Below are 16,810 nucleotides of genomic sequence, written 5' to 3'. Positions count from 1 at the left end.
AATGCGTTTTAAATACATGCCTAAATTCTAATAAATTTGTCAACAGTGAAGGCATGAAAAATGCACCCAAATTCACTCATGTAACTCCACTATAGGAATTGTAATATTTTACTATAATTTGGTATTCTCTTAGGAGATTTAACGAAAACGTGCATTTCATACAATAAATATTAAAAATTACATACATTTTTTTATTAGATTTTTGTTTTTGTAGGTACCTACCTACCTAGTAATATTAAGTCAATTTTAACATTAATAAGAGAAGGAAAAAACCAAGACTGTTTAACGGATTTTAAAACACAATGGGTATTTTTCCTCTGCATAAATTTAAATCCAATAAAAATCAGTTAGTTATGTTTTATCTTATTTTATTTTTATCAATATCACACAAAAAATTATTTAAATATTGATAATTAAATCGAAATACCATTATTAATGCATTTTTAAATAAATATAGTGCACCAATGAAAATTCGCTTGAGAATCATCGAATATTCATTGGTTATAAGAACTCATTTAAATGGCGAACTATTTTTCCAAATACGAACACATGCATGCCAATGACACGCTAATGTTAAAATCACGCATGTTTCCCCTAAATATGAACCAGTTCATTATCAGTTCAACCCATGCATTTACTACTTTTTTTGCACGTCTTTTTTTGCTGGGTATAGACTAGACTATAGACTAGACTATAGTCCAGACTATATACTACACTGTAGACTAGACTATAGACTAGACTATAGACTAGACCATAGACTAGACTATAGACTAGACTATAGACTAGACTATAGACTAGACTATAGACTAGACTATAGACTAGACTATAGACTAGACTATAGACTAGACTATAGACTAGACTATGGACTAGACTATGACTAGACTATAGACTAGACTATAGACTAGACTATAGACTAGACTATAGACTAGACTATAGACTAGACTATAGACTAGACTATAGACTAGACTATAGACTAGACTATAGACTAGACTATAGACTAGACTATAGACTAGACTATAGACTAGACTATAGACTAGACTATAGACTAGACTATAGACTAGACTATAGACTAGACTATAGACTAGACTATAGACTAGACTATAGACTAGACTATAGACTAGACTATAGACTAGACTATAGACTAGACTATAGACTAGACTATAGACTAGACTATAGACTAGACTATAGACTAGACTATAGACTAGACTATAGACTAGACTATAGACTAGACTATAGACTAGACTATAGACTAGACTATAGACTAGACTATAAGACTAGACTATAGACTAGACTATAGACTAGACTATAGACTTAGACTATAGACTAGACTATAGACTAGACTATAGACTAGAATATAGACTAACTATAGACGAGACTATAGACTAGACTATAGACTAGACTATAGACTAGACTATAGACCAGACTATAGACTTAGACTATAGACTAGACTATAGACTAGACTATAGACTAGACTATAGACTAGACTATAGACTAGACTATAGACTAGACTATAGACTAGACTATAGACTAGACTATAGACTAGACTATAGACTAGACTATAGACTAGACTATAGACTAGACTAGACTAGACTATAGACTAGACTATAGACAGACTATAGACTGACTATAGACTAGACTATAGACTAGACTATAGACTAGACTATAGACTAGACTATAGACTAGACTATAGACTAGACTATAGACTAGACTATAGACTAGACTATAGACTAACTATAGACTAGACTATATACTAGACTATAGACTAGACTATAGACTAGACTATAGACTAGACTATAGACTAGACTATAGACTAGACTATAGACTAGACTATAGACTAGACTATAGACTAGACTAGACTATAGACTAGACTATAGACTAGACTATAGACTAGACTATAGACTAGACTATAGACTAGACTATAGACTAGACTATAGACTAGACTATAGACTAGACTATAGACTAGACTATAGACTAGACTATAGACTAGACTATAGACTAGACTATAGACTTGACTATAGACTAGACTATAGATTAGACTATAGACTATACTATAGACTAGACTATAGATTAGACTATAGACTAGACTATAGACTAGACTATAGACTAGACTAAATCAATCTAGGCTATTATTCAGACTATAGTCTATAGTTCAGTAAACTGAGGGCTACCCTACTGAATTATTACTATTTTATTTTGTATTTTCTCCCTGGCAATAGTTTTTAATCGCATTAAATCCTTTAAGTAAACTATGCATAGAAAATTTACATAAATTCTCCGTAAAGTATGCATGTCATCGTGTTAAATCTCCCCAGACATAATAAATAACAAAATCATTGTTAAGAATTGTCAATAGCAATATTTATAGTGCTTGTAATGTAAAATTTTTTACACATATTTTTTTATAGAAAACACAATTAGGAATGTGCTAAGTTAAGAGCCAAAAACTATGCTACATAACAAAAAAACAACAAGACACTTACATTGGCTGCGTTTCTTTTTAAACTGAAAACAATTGTGAAACTCCATAAAATTGGCTAGACAGTTAACACAAAACAGGGTTTTGTACTTTTTGCTGGCGTCTTGATTTAAAAGTCAACCACCATAGATTTCAAATAATTTATGCATAAAAATATGCTATGATATTTAAACAAAAAGTTTGTGGCTTTTTAGGTTTAGTTTTTTTATATAAAAATTACTAAAACGTTTTATTAAGAAGCAAAACTTTGAACACATTAACATAAGTTTAGGAAAAGTTTTTTGTCTATAGAAAATTAATAGCCTAACTATTAGGCTAAAAGTAAAGACAAAAACCTTTTTTGTAAGATGTTTTGTTCAATATCTTATGTTTTTTTCATTAAAAACTTTTTGTGTTTTGTGAAGACAAGTTTTTTAGCAAAAAAAATTGCTTAAAATAAAGCATACTATAAGGTGGCATATATAATCAAGTTACGAGTAAAATGTATTGCATATTTTATGCAGTTTGTTGAACAGAAATGTTCTTAAGAGTTTTAAGTTTTACGAAGAAAAAGCGTTGAAGTGAAAAAAAATAAATAGAAAATTAAAAACTTTAAAGATAAAAGTTTTTAATAGAATTTTATTTGAGACCAAAAGGTTTTGAGTTTGAGGATTTAAAATTTAAATTTTTAGAACTTAGAGGTCCAAACTATAGGCTGGACTACAATATAGTTCAAGAAATGGAGCCTAATCTATTGCCAGATCTAATTTTAAAACCTTTCTATTAAGAAGAAACCTAAAAAGATACCACAAATTACTTTAAATATGCAATATACAATTTCCCCCTAAAAGTAGGCTGCATTATTTAATATGCAATTCAACATTTCTTTTCAAATTTCTTTCTTTTAACACAAAAATCTCCATTAACTGCTTTAATATTTATTAACACCACTGACCCTATTTCTTCTATGTTTTACAGCAACCATAAAATCTTAGCTTTAAAACAAATTTTATAGTCTAACTGACAGGCTGAATAGTAAAACATGTTTTTAGCTTGTCATATAAAAATCAAAATTTATGTATTCCTAAGAATTCAGCTACAAAATTTAAAATTTTATGGTGAGAATGAATTCACAAGCTATCCTTAAGCCAATGCGTTTTTAAGTTAACAAATATATTGCATACACAAAGGCTGCAATGCTGGGGTAACAAATGGAAATTTATTAAAGTGTCAACTAGATGTTAAACAAGAAATTTAGTATGACATTTTAGGAAATTGTAAAGAAAAGGTTGAAGAAAACTAAGAAATAAATGAACAGAAAATTATAATAAAATAATTTTTAAAAGTCTATACAAAGGGGCTAAGAAAAAACGACATCAAAAATTATAACAATAAATTTATAAAGCATATCTAAAGGTGCAAAAGAAAAACAAAACAATTGCATATTTTGTAACTAATTCTTATACATTTTTTGTTATTTTTTTTACCATTTTCACATATTTTGTTGCCTATTTCTAGGTGCCAAGTAATTTCTATTATATTTTCCTATTTTATTTCTTTTTTTGCTGTTTTTTCGCTTCTACAGCAACTTTTTATGGTGTTTTAAAATGTATATATTTTTTGCTTCACATTTTGCGTTTTTTTCTAGTAAATTACCAAAAAAACACTGCATACTTTACTGGGCAAAAAATATGTACTCCTAACAAATGTATATGTAGAGGTTTTGCTGTTTAAGCTTGTAATTAAGACGGTTTGCGCTTGGTGTTTTTCTAAACATGCCAAGAATTATTCATGGTTAATTTGGCCATAATTAATGTTTTACTAAAGAGGAGAAAAAAAAACACTTTTTTTACATTTAAAAAGGTGACCAATACAAAGCTTTTTTCAAGGCTTTTTATGTATTGTATAGTCTGAACTATAATATAGTCTGCTGCCCGACTATAGACTAGACTATAAACTAAAATGTAAACAAGACTACAACCCAGACTATAAAGTGGACTAGTTCAGTTCTAGTTCAGTTCTGTTCTAGTTCTGTTCTAGTTCTGTTCTAGTTCTGTTCTAGTTCTGTTCTAGTTCTGTTCTAGTTCTGTTCTAGTTCTGTTCTAGTTCTGTTCTAGTTCTGTTCTAGTTCTGTTCTAGTTCTGTTCTAGTTCTGTTCTAGTTCTGTTCTAGTTCTGTTCTAGTTCTGTTCTAGTTCTGTTCTAGTTCTGTTCTAGTTCTGTTCTAGTTCTGTTCTAGTTCTGTTCTAGTTCTAGTTCTGTTCTGTTCTAGTTCTGTTCTAGTTCTGTTCTAGTTCTGTTCTAGTTCTGTTCTAGTTCTGTTCTAGTTCTGTTCTAGTTCTGTTCTAGTTCTGTTCTAGTTCTGTTCTAGTTCTGTTCTAGTTCTGTTCTAGTTCTGTTCTAGTTCTGTTCTAGTTCTGTTCTAGTTCTGTTCTAGTTCTGTTCTAGTTCTGTTCTAGTTCTAGTTCTGTTCCAGTTCTGTTCCAGTTCTGTTCCAGTTCTGTTCTGTTCTAGTTCTGTTCTAGTTCTGTTTTAGTTCTGTTCTAGTTCTGTTCTAGTTCTGTTCTAGTTCTAGTTCTGTTCTAGTTCTGTTCTAGTTCTAGTTCTGTTCTAGTTCTGTTCTAGTTCTGTTCTAGTTCTGTTCTAGTTCTGTTCTAGTTCTGTTCTAGTTCTGTTCCAGTTCTGTTCTAGTTCTGTTCTAGTTCTGTTCTAGTTCTGTTCTAGTTCAGTTCTAGTTCAGTTCTAGTTCTGTTCTAGTTCTGTTCTAGTTCTGTTCTAGTTCTGTTCTAGTTTTCTTCTAGTTATGTGCTAGTTATGTTCTAGTTCTGTTCTAGTTTTGTTCTAGTTCTGTTCTAGTTCTGTTCTAGTTCTGTTCTAGTTCTGTTCTAGTTCTGTTCTGGTTCTGTTCTAGTTCTGTTCTAGTGCAGTAGACCCTAGTATAAACTACAATCTAGTCAATGTTTATTAGTCTTGTAGCATACTTTTAGGCGCCATATTCAAAATCTGATTCTCTTTTAATTCCTGCATCCATTTGGTCTCCTTTTTAGTTTTCCTTTCTTTTCTTGTTGATCTTTCTATTACTACATGCGGGAATTATTAAAAACTTTTTGTTTTGCGGAAAGGAAAACCATAAATGTTTCTTATCTTTGTTTCTAACTTAATTTTGAGACTTGAGTTTTTCATCCAAGGATTTTTAAAAGGATAATGCGATAATTACTAACAATACAGATAACAAAAGAAGTAAATATTTTTTTGTGAAAGAAAAACTTTTCAAAAACTTAAAATATCAAGAAAAAAATCTCATTCCCCCAACAGCTGCATAAACATTGTAAAGAGAAAAATATATTTTCCTAATGCACGCAGTCTTAGCAAACACGCGAACTGTTTAATTACTTTTTTTGCCTCCTAAAAGTATACATTACTTTTTGTTTTAACAATGAAAAAGTAACATTGAAAGTAAAGCAATTTTTATAAGAACTTAATTCAGTTCTTTTAACAGACGTCTAGCTAAGTTGTTAGGCGAGAATTTGTTGCTTTTTTAAGGAGTAACGGAAATGCAAAGTTTTTTGTTTCCGTTGAAAAAAAGACATTAGGACTTGAGCGTGTCTGAGGTGGCGCAGCTAAAAATGTATGAATATTTTATTTGATACGATACGGGAATTTTGAATAATAAAGGAATTTTAAATATGTTGTAGATATTTTAACAGAGAAATACTTAAAGGTTTAAAAAATAAAGCATATACTAAGGCTACTATAAGTGAAATATAAAATAAAGTATAATTTTGGGGTTGAGTTACACATGAAGCATAATTTTAGATTTAAATATACAAATTATAGTTATTTGTAATATTTAACAAAACAATTTACCAGTTTTGGTAAGAAATGCAGCATAATTTTAGGCTAAAATACAAATATAAGAATAGCAGCCTAATTTTAGGCTGTAAGAAACAAATTATAATTATTTGTAAAGTTTTAAAGTTAAATGATTAGTTTACTATTGTATTACATTATAACAAAGGCTTAGCATATCTCTAGGCTGTTGATAAACTAAAAACTGAAGTCTACTTTTAGACATTTATATTAATCTGGATTATTTTTATTTGTTTTTCGCTTCATTTAGGTGCGGGCTATGGAACAAAGGTTGAGTGAATGGCCAAAACCTCCACCAACCACAGCCAACACCAACAACAGCTCATCGAATCATCAAGGCCAACAACAGCAGCAGCAATCAACACAACAAGCTCAGCAACAAACTCCAGCCAATTCAACAACTTTAACTGCCAGTCAACAGCAACAACAACAACAATTATCCTCAAGTCTTCCAGATGCTGAAAAAACTATAAATTCTTTGGAATACCAAGTCGAAGAACAACGTCAATTGCGTTTGCAAGACGCCAAACAAATCGAAGCCAAAGCGGCCAAAATCAAAGAGTGGGTCAACAATAAACTACGCGACCTCGAAGAACAAAATCAATTATTGAGAGAACAAAATCAAAAGTGCAATCAACAGTTGGAATTATTAAAAAACTATATAGCCAATCAATCGAATAGACATAGTGTTATAGGTCCCGTTAGAAATAGTTTAAGTTTGGATGTGCAAGATTTTGCCGCCTCCAAAGAGAATCGTAGACGTAGCGAAAGTTTAGATACCCAAGAAATCATAAATCGTCCCCTAACTGCCTCTTATCCTCATCATCAGCATAGAAGAAATCTATCCATGGAGCCTACAGAGTTGGAACGTAATCTAGTGGCGGCTGTAGATGGTCTACAGTTAGCGCCTCTGGCTAGCATATCAAAACAGGCGGCTTCGGTTAAGAATGGTCGTCCCGATAGTTCTGATACCGATACGGCTCATGATTATGCTGAAATCTATACCCCCTCCTGTGAGAAAATGCCAGCCTGGATGAAGAATAATCCAGCTTTAATGGCTAGTGGTGGTAATTCGAGTACTACCACCACCACCAGTGAAATGGGTGGGGTTCCTAGACCCCCCACGCCCCCTCTACATCGTTTCCCCTCTTGGGAGGCTAAAATCTATCAAGTTGCCAACGATGGTTTGGCAGGAGCCTCCGAGAATGGTGGCACTTTAGATAGACATTCTCAGCCACCACCTCCCCCACCCGATATTCAGGAATCTACTACTAGTGCAGCAAATAGTCACTCTAATACCTTAAATAATACGGGAGGTCACCAGGGTCGTCATACGCCCGCTTCTCTGAATGAGGGCACCACAACGCCCTTAACACCTCAACTGCCTACAAGGCAACAGCAGACGGCCAGTGGAGGTTTCTGTGATATATCAGTGCCCGTTTATGCAACAGTTAAAGGGGTAAGTAGACTTGATTATAAGGGAAGCAAAGGTTCAGAATGAACCATCAGATAATGGCGATCTTTCTTTAGAAAATGTCATATGATTTTGATGAATTTTCTTTAGAAAACCTCCTCGCCGTATGATGAATCTTTTGTAGGAAAGATCATCAGTTTCTAATGAATCGTTCTTTGGGAAATATCATCAGATGCTGACGAATCTTGCTTTAGAAAATATCATTAGATTCTTATGAATCATACTTTAGAAATAATCATGAACTCTTCATTAAAAAATGAATCATATATCAGATTCTAATGATATTACTTTAGAAAAGATCATAAGATTTCTTTACTAAAGAAAATATCATTATTTTGTTATGATTTTTTCTATAGCAACAATGATCTTTACTATATACTTTACTATATAGAAAAGATCATCGATTTATGATGATCTTTGCTACCAAAATGATCATCACTTTATGATGATCTTTGTTACTAAAACGATCATCATTTGAACATTAAACGATCTATAGAAGAGATCATCCTTTTTGATGATATTTACTACAGAAAAGATCATCACTTTATGATTACCATTTTGTGATGATCTTTACTACCAACACAATTCATCATTTTGTGATGATCTTTAGCAACAATGATAATTTTGAAACGATCTTTACTATAGAAGAGATCATCCTTCTTTGAATATATTTACTATAGAAAAGATCATCACTTTATGATGATCTTTGCTACCAGAACGATCATCACTTTATGATGATCTTTGCTACCGAAAGAATCGTCACTTTATGACGATCTGTGCCACCAATACGATCATTTGTGATGATCTTTACTACCAAAATGATCATCATTTAGTGTTGATCTTTACTACTGAAAAGATCATAATTTTGAGTTGATCTCTATTAGAGAAAAAAACATAATTTTGTGATGAAATTTACTATAGAAAATATCAGTATTTTGTGACGAACTTTATTAATGAAAATATGATCGTTTCATCGTGATCGATTTTGTAGTAAGGATAACAAATACGAGGTTATTTAGCAATCAAAATATCAACATTTTCTATAAAAATTCCTTCAATAACTGGCCACGGTTCATAGTAACAACTTTTTTAATGCTCCCCAAATTAGGCAACACTAAATATATGTATTTTTTAAAACACTATTAAAATTTGTTTGGTTTTGTTTTGTTTTCAAAATTTATTTCAAACTTTTTCTTAATGTTGTTGTCTGTATGCTATGCTTGTTTTGTTATTTACAACACCCTCAAGTATGCTTTAAAAAATGATGTTAAACAAAACAGCACGTTTTGCTGTCATATATATGTATATATTAAGAGAGAACATGTTTATGCTGCTAAAAATATATGCTTTACATTATAAATGATTTTTAGGTTGATGGAAAGTACGTTGTTTTATTCCAAAAATAAAACAGAATTTAAAATTAAAAAAAAAAGTTTAACAACCTAAAAATATGCCACATATTTTTATGATTTCCAAAGAAATCAAGTTGTAATTTTACAATTTATAGAAATAACAATAGATTGAACCAAATATAGAAATTATTGATTAATAAAATTTATTAAATAGCCTAAAAATAGGCAAGAAATATTGTTTTAAAGTTGTTAAAAGGTTAAACTTAAAAAGTAAATGTTAAAGTTCCCGATAATGTTTCTGACAAAGTGCCTTTCTATTAAAATATAACAGCTGCATGAAAAGGAAATTTAAAATTTATAGAAAACTGTTTAAAATGCCTAAAAGTAGGCTAGGATTTAAAATTTATAGAATATTTCTTGGCGCAGAGTAATAATCATTATAATAACAAATAAACTCAATATTTTTCACAAAAATTTCTTTTTTTTCTTTACAGCGCGCTTCTCAAATACGTTCCATGCCCTTTACCGGCGACTCTAGCGATGATTCCAGCGATGGTGAAGATCATGCCGTTATGCTCACCCACAATTCACACAACTCTTCAAGTACCGATAATACAGAGACTTCAACATCCGGTAGTGCTTCCAGTCCTTCAAAAAGTTGTAAAACTTCGTCATCCTTAAGTCCCGCTAAACGTAGCGGTTCGGAAAGTCCTAAAAATACTAAACCAAGAGGTATGTTTGCACAAGACCAATCCAAAAACACAGCACCCTTCTCCTTTTTCTGTACAAAACAACTCTATCTCCTTTTCTATTGAATGCGTAGTTAATGAATTGTTGGTAGATTAACAAAGACCCCTTGTAATGAAATCCGATATACGTAAAATTTGGAAATGGTAACAACTAAACAAAAACACTAACACTAAAATCCTCCCAAAATGTTGAAATCCTACCCCGAAAATTCCGTTAAAAATTATTTTTTTTATTCATATTATTTATTATTTAGTTAAAGTAGATATGGAATTTTTTATTAAATGACCAACTATTAGACCGATCGTAATTGATCATCATAAAATGTGGACCTTTTCTATAGCAAAGATCATCACAAAATTAAAAAACTGATATAGTTCTTTTCTATTTCTGTTCTAGTTCCGTTCTAGTTCTGTTCTAGTTCTGTTCTAGTTCTGTTCTGTTCTGTTCTAGTTCTGTTCTAGTTCTGTTCTAGTTCTGTTCTAGTTCTGTTCTAGTTCTGTTCTAGTTCTGTTCTAGTTCTGTTCTAGTTCTGTTCTAGTTCTGTTCTAGTTCTGTTCTAGTTCTGTTCTAGTTCTGTTCTACTTCTGTTCTAGTTCTGTTCTAGTTCTGTTTAGTTCTGTTCTAGTTCTGTTCTAGTTCTGTTCTATTTCTGTTCTAGTTCTGTTCTAGTTCTGATCTAGTTCTGCCCTAGTTCTGTTCTAGTTCTGTTCTAGTTCTGTTCTAGTTCTGTTCTAGTTCTGTTCTAGTTCTGTTCTAGTTCTGTTCTAGTTCTGTTCTAGTTCTGTTCTAGTTCTGTTCTGTTCTAGTTCTGTTCTAGTTCTGCACAGTGGGGCAGAATGGAAATTTTTTGGAAATAAATCTGGCATTTCTAAACGGCTGATCCGATCGGGATAAAATTTGGCGTGAGCGTAGCCAAGGAGTATTCGAGTTTAAGTTTTGAAGATGAACCCTGCAGATGCCCCAGGGACGGCGCTGTGGCGGCTCAAAGTAGGGTACCTACGACATGTAAAATTTTTAAACTCGTGCCATTTTTTTGTTTTTCACCCAAATACAAAGATTTTTATATTTTGTGAAAGCGCTCGACGAGATCTTGAAAAAACATGCTTGGACATACTACTTATCTCTTATAATATCCGAGTTATAGGCATTTAAAAATTTAGTGATACAAAATTTACCATACCTTGGTCCGCCTTTTTTTGAATACCGGGCGTAATTTTGGACCAAATGGACTCAATTTACAATCGTTTACAGATCCAAAAATATGCGTTTTTTAATTTAAAAATTCAAAAAATTTTAGATTTTTGGCGTTTTTTTGCCAAAAATGTGTCTTAACTCTTTTATTAATAAAATAAATTTTTTATTAAGAACATATAACAATTTTATAGTTTTCTAAAAGGTATCTTTACGCAGAACGCTTTGGCGTAAAAAACTTGTCCTATTTTTTGAAAATGTTGCCACTGCGTCCTTCCGAATATGACCTATTTTTTATCAAAACTTCAACTTTGGGCGACATGTTCTAAAATCCCAAAGCTGGGATCAGAAAACTGAAAGCAGTTTTGGAAACCTCAATATGTTTTCTATTTACTCCAAAAGTATTTTCCCAGCCCTGAAAGAAATGTGGACCCTATGGGCAAAAAAGTAAAAAATTCCATTTTTGGGATTTTCATTCCTATTTTTGGGAATTGCGGGATGCCCTTTGACCTTTTCAATTTTTTTTTTTGCATATTCTTATTTGAAATGACAAATTTAACAAGCGTTGAAAATTTCATTGAGTTTTGTTCATAAATAAAGATTTTGTCATATATTACATATTTGTTTAATTTCTAAAACTATGATTTATATCAACATTTTAATAGGATCGCAGATAGCTACAACAATTTAGTCCATACTTATCCCTTAATATCATTTTTTAGTTAGATATGGAAATTCTCGACCCTTTACAAAAAATTTCAAGCCAATATCTCAATTACATTCAAAAATATGTTCATTTTAAACCTGTGTCCTTTAATTTCATCTTTTTCATATTTTAGTATTAAGTATGACAGAACATATTTAAATCTTATCTCTTTACCTATTTTCTATTTGTTTGCTTATCCTTATAATTGAAAGGTCCTATTATGCTTAAATTTTCAAAAATTTATAACTATTTTTTACCTCAATTTTTTCGACAGATCATTTCGTTCTGTTTCGTTTATGATCATGTAGGTAAAAATGTACAGGTAATGATAATTTCGATTCATTCACTAATAAGAAATATCAATGACTGAATTACAGGTTATAGTAATATAGTCCTAAATGTTAATAGGTAGACAATTCGTAATTTTTTACTTTGGAATACCTGTATCGGAAATGACAAGAATTGGTATATAAGTAAACTTCTCAGATTTTAAGTACCATATTTAATAAATCTACAATGAAGATTAAATTAAAGTACGAAGAGTTGTGTTCCGTTTTATGGAGTATATCTTCAAAAGGGCCAGAAAGAATTGAAGACATTTCAAATTATATAAAAACTACATATAGTAGAAAAGTAGACAAAACAGGCATATCAAAAATTGAAAACTTTTTAAAACTTTTTGATGTAAAAAGTAAGTCTGTGGATGGAAATCAAAAGAAATTTCGATTAAAATTTTGTAGTTGGATGGAAACTACTACGGAAATCTCAACTTACAACACATCAATAGGAGCGCCTTGCAAGTCATACGAAGACTTATGTTCAAGGTAAAAAAAAAGAGGGTCACACAAAAACTTTTTTCAATCTCAAATGAGGAAATTGCTGATACATTTAACGAAATGCTGAAAAAGGAAAACCAACATATGGATGTCGTACATATTGCAACTATTCTTCCTAATGCATCACCAAAACGACTTAAGCGAATTGTGGAAAGTATACCAACTCCAACATCATAATCAAATTTTACTGAAGAGGAAAAAGAAAAGCTCTGCATGAAAAAGGACACAATATATTACCATCATACAAGGCGATCCAGGAAAAAAAAAAAAAAACAATCCTACTAAATCAACAAAAAATAATGAAGAATTGAAAGAACTGAGAGCTGCGGAAAAAAGCAGAATACAAGAAGAATTTAAAGTTCAGATGGGATTAAACATCGACAAACCACTTTCAAGTTACGGTAGTACAAATGACGGTAATACGTCGAGAAGGTTTTTTCGTGATTTTGAAATTACTTCAAAAATAACTGGAATCGACAAGGAGTTGCTTCGAAGAGTTAAAACTATTTTAATGGCACTGAATAGTAAACATAAAATTAATGAAAATCAATTTGGGGAATACATATCTGAAATTTCTAAATTACTTGTATCTCTGTATCCATGGAGGGAACTAACACCAACAGTACACAAAGTATTGTGTCATGGTCAAATAATAATTGAATCGAATATTCTTCCACTTGGAGAGTTAACAGAAGAAGCCCAGGAAGCGAGGAATCGAGATTTTAAGCATGTTCAACTATTCAGCTCAAGAAAATGCTCCAGGCAATCACAGAATGAAGATATTTTTAATAGTTTACTTCTATCTTCTGATCCTGTTCTTTCAACTATGCGAAAAAGATGGATTTGTTATGAAACTCTATCATCTCAAAACAAGGAAGATTTAAAGGACTTATATTACCTTCTGGATATGTATACCGATATGACAGATTATTTTATAGAAAATAAGTAGTGTTAGGAATTAACTATATAAGTAGGTTGTAAGAATTAATTGTATTATGTTTAAGATAAACAGTTCAAATAAAAAAAGCTATTATACTAACTGATGATATTGTATTAAATTGTGTTTTATATTTCGGTGGGCGGGAAAGGTAATTTGTGTGGGGTGATTTAGGTGTTGTTGTGCGTGGCTCATAATAAAATTATAATTTTTTTTATTTAATATACAATATTATAATAAAATAATTAACTAAATAATTTTTAAAAATTGTCCAAATATTTTATTCAACACCAAATGTATGTTCTGTCATACTTAATACTAAAATATGAAAAAGATGAAATTAAAGGACACAGGTTTAAATGAACATATTTTTGAATGTAATTGAGATATTGGCTTGAAATTTTTTGTAAAGGGTCGAGAATTTCCATATCTAACTAAAAAATTATATTAAGGGATAAATATGGACTAAATTGTTGTAGCTATCTGCGATCCTATTAAAATTTTGATATAAATCATAGTTTTAGAAATTAAACAAATATGTAATATATGACAAAATCTTTATTTATGAACAAAACTCAATGAAATTTTCAACGCTTGTTAAATTTGTCATTTCAAATAAGAATATACAAAAACAAATTGAAAAGGTCAAAGGGCATCCCGCAATTCCCAAAAATAGGAATGAAAATCCCAAAAATGGGATTTTTTATTTTTTTGCCCATAGGGTCCACATTTCTTTCAGGGCTGGGAAAATACTTTTGGAGTAAATAGAAAACATATTGAGGTTTCCAAAACTGCTTTCAGTTTTCTGATCCCAGCTTTGGGATTTTAGAACATGTCGCCCAAAGTTGAAGTTTTGATAAAAAATAGGTCATATTCGGAAGGACGCAGTGGCAACATTTTCAAAAAATAGGACTAGTTTTTTACGCCAAAGCGTTCTGCGTAAAGATACCTTTTAGAAAACTATAAAATTGTTATATGTTCTTAATAAAAATTTTATTTTATTAATAAAAGAGTTAAGACACATTTTTGGCAAAAAAACGCCAAAAATCTAAAAATTTTTGAATTTTTAAATTAAAAAACGTATATTTTTGGATCTGTAAACGATATTGATCTGAAATTTTTTGTATATTATTGGAAATTTTGTTGTCTAACTAACAAGAAAAAATTGAGTCCATTTGGTCCAAAATTACGCCCGGTATTCAAAAAAAGGCGGACCAAGGTATGGTAAATTTTGTATCACTAAATTTTTAAATGCCTATAACTCGGATATTATAAGAGATAAGTAGTATGTCCAAGCATGTTTTTTCAAGATCTCGTCGAGCGCTTTCACAAAATATAAAAATCTTTGTATTTGGGTGAAAAACAAAAAAATGGCACGAGTTTAAAAATTTTACATGTCGTAGGTACCCTACTTTGAGCCGCCACAGCGCCGTCCCTGGGGCATCTGCAGGGTTCATCTTCAAAACTTAAACTCGAATACTCCTTGGCTACGCTCACGCCAAATTTTATCCCGATCGGATCAGCCGTTTAGAAATGCCAGATTTATTTCCAAAAAATTTCCATTCTGTCCCACTGTGTTCTGTTCTAGTTCTGTTCTAGTTCTGTTCTAGTTCTGTTCTAGTTCTGTTCTAGTTCTGTTCTAGTTCTGTTCTAGTTCTGTTCTAGTTCTGTTCTAGTTCTGTTCTAGTTCTGTTCTAGTTCTGTTCTAGTTCTGTTCTAGTCTGTCTAGTTCTGTTCTAGTTCTGTTCTAGTTCTGTTCTAGTTCTGTTCTAGTTCTGTTCTAGTTCTGTTCTAGTTCTGTTCTAGTTCTGTTCTAGTTCTGTTCTAGTTCTGTTCTAGTTCTGTTCTAGTTCTGTTCTAGTTCTGTTCTAGTTCTGTTCTAGTTCTGTTCTAGTTCTGTTCTAGTTCTGTTCTAGTTCTGTTCTAGTTCTGTTCTAGTTCTGTTCTAGTTCTGTTCTAGTTCTGTTCTAGTTCTGTTCTAGTTCTGTTCTAGTTCTGTTCTAGTTCTGTTCTAGTTCTGTTCTAGTTCTGTTCTAGTTCTGTTCTAGTTCTGTTCTAGTTCTGTTCTAGTTCTGTTCTAGTTCTGTTCTAGTTCTGTTCTAGTTCTGTTCTAGTTCTGTTCTAGTTCTGTTCTAGTTCTAGTTCTGTTCTAGTTCTGTTCTAGTTCTGTTCTAGTTCTGTTCTAGTTCTGTTCTAGTTCTGTTCTAGTTCTGTTCTAGTTCTGTTCTAGTTCTGTTCTAGTTCTGTTCTAGTTCTGTTCTAGTTCTGTTCTAGTTCTGTTCTAGTTCTGTTCTAGTTCTGTTCTAGTTCTGTTCTAGTTTTGTTCTAGTTCTGTTCTAGTTCTGTTCTAGTTCTGTTCTAGTTCTGTTCTAGTTCCGTTCTAGTTCTGTTCTAGTTCTATTCTAGTTCTGTTCTAGTTCTGTTCTAGTTCTGTTCTAGTTCTTCTAGTTGGACTTTTTATAGCAAAGGTCCTCACAAAATTATGATATTTTCTATAGTAAATATCATCACAAAATTATTGTATTTTTCATGATCATTTCATAGTAAAGATCAGGACAAACTGATGCTACTTTGGAGAGAATTTGATTTGTTTTTGTTTTTATTTTACGCATGAAGTTTTTTTAATTTTATTCCTGGTTTAAAACCTGCATTTTGCTAAGTTTAACTCCAATGCCCTTAACTCCTTGACAATTTAATAATATAAACCAAAATACTAAACAAAAACTATTTAAATTTTTACATTAAACCCACCAAAACAAATCCATTATTCACCTACACAAATGCATGTCACTTCACACACTCATTCCCAACCGATAAAAAAAAACCTAAATCTCCATTTTAACACAATATCTAGTAAATCATCTGCATCAACAAACGTCTCATAATGAATTTAATCACCATACCATGCCCCTGCCCTATACACACTATCAAACACATTTACACACTAACTCTAATCCGAATCTTCATAAATCACCATCACAAACCAATCCAGCACAATATCATAGGCTTTCGTCTGCCAACAATCATCATCTACGTGTCCCTCACCATCCTATGCGTGGCACAGTAATTTCAGATATTTCATTTGAATCAGGCCTCTCCGATGATTATGCTCTGCCCCCCGATGCGGTATCGGAATCCACTTGTCCCATGGATGCTAGCATGCCCTCACTATTAATGCGTCAATCGTATGTGGATTCACCCAGTAAGAAATTGGAGTCATTGGAAAAGGTAAGTAGAAGT

At 31.5% G+C, this 16,810-nt stretch overlaps 1 protein-coding gene across 5 annotated transcripts in view; it reads left to right on the top strand.

Annotated features, from left to right (window-relative positions):
• Nucleotides 1–16,810, top strand: part of LOC119610198 (uncharacterized protein CG43867) — a 66,449-nt gene that overhangs the window by 39,011 nt on the left and 10,628 nt on the right. For 2 of the 5 annotated variants that reach the window (XM_037965318.1, XM_037965317.1), the window contains exons 2-4: nucleotides 6,575–7,783; nucleotides 9,645–9,882; nucleotides 16,425–16,798. In XM_037965318.1, coding sequence (XP_037821246.1) covers nucleotides 6,575–7,783; nucleotides 9,645–9,882; nucleotides 16,425–16,798 — 1,821 coding nt within the window. The remainder of the gene's footprint in view (nucleotides 1–6,574; nucleotides 7,784–9,644; nucleotides 9,883–16,424; nucleotides 16,799–16,810) is intronic. The other 3 variants (XM_037965321.1, XM_037965320.1, XM_037965319.1) reach the window with 2 other exon arrangements.

The sequence above is a fragment of the Lucilia sericata genome, unplaced genomic scaffold (assembly GCF_015586225.1).
Source record: "Lucilia sericata isolate MDLA Ls3-8-SP2 unplaced genomic scaffold, ASM1558622v1 Contig001138F_arrow, whole genome shotgun sequence".
In the NCBI taxonomy this organism is placed as follows: Eukaryota; Metazoa; Arthropoda; class Insecta; order Diptera; family Calliphoridae; genus Lucilia; species Lucilia sericata.
This window is presented reverse-complemented; position numbering and strand designations above follow the sequence as displayed.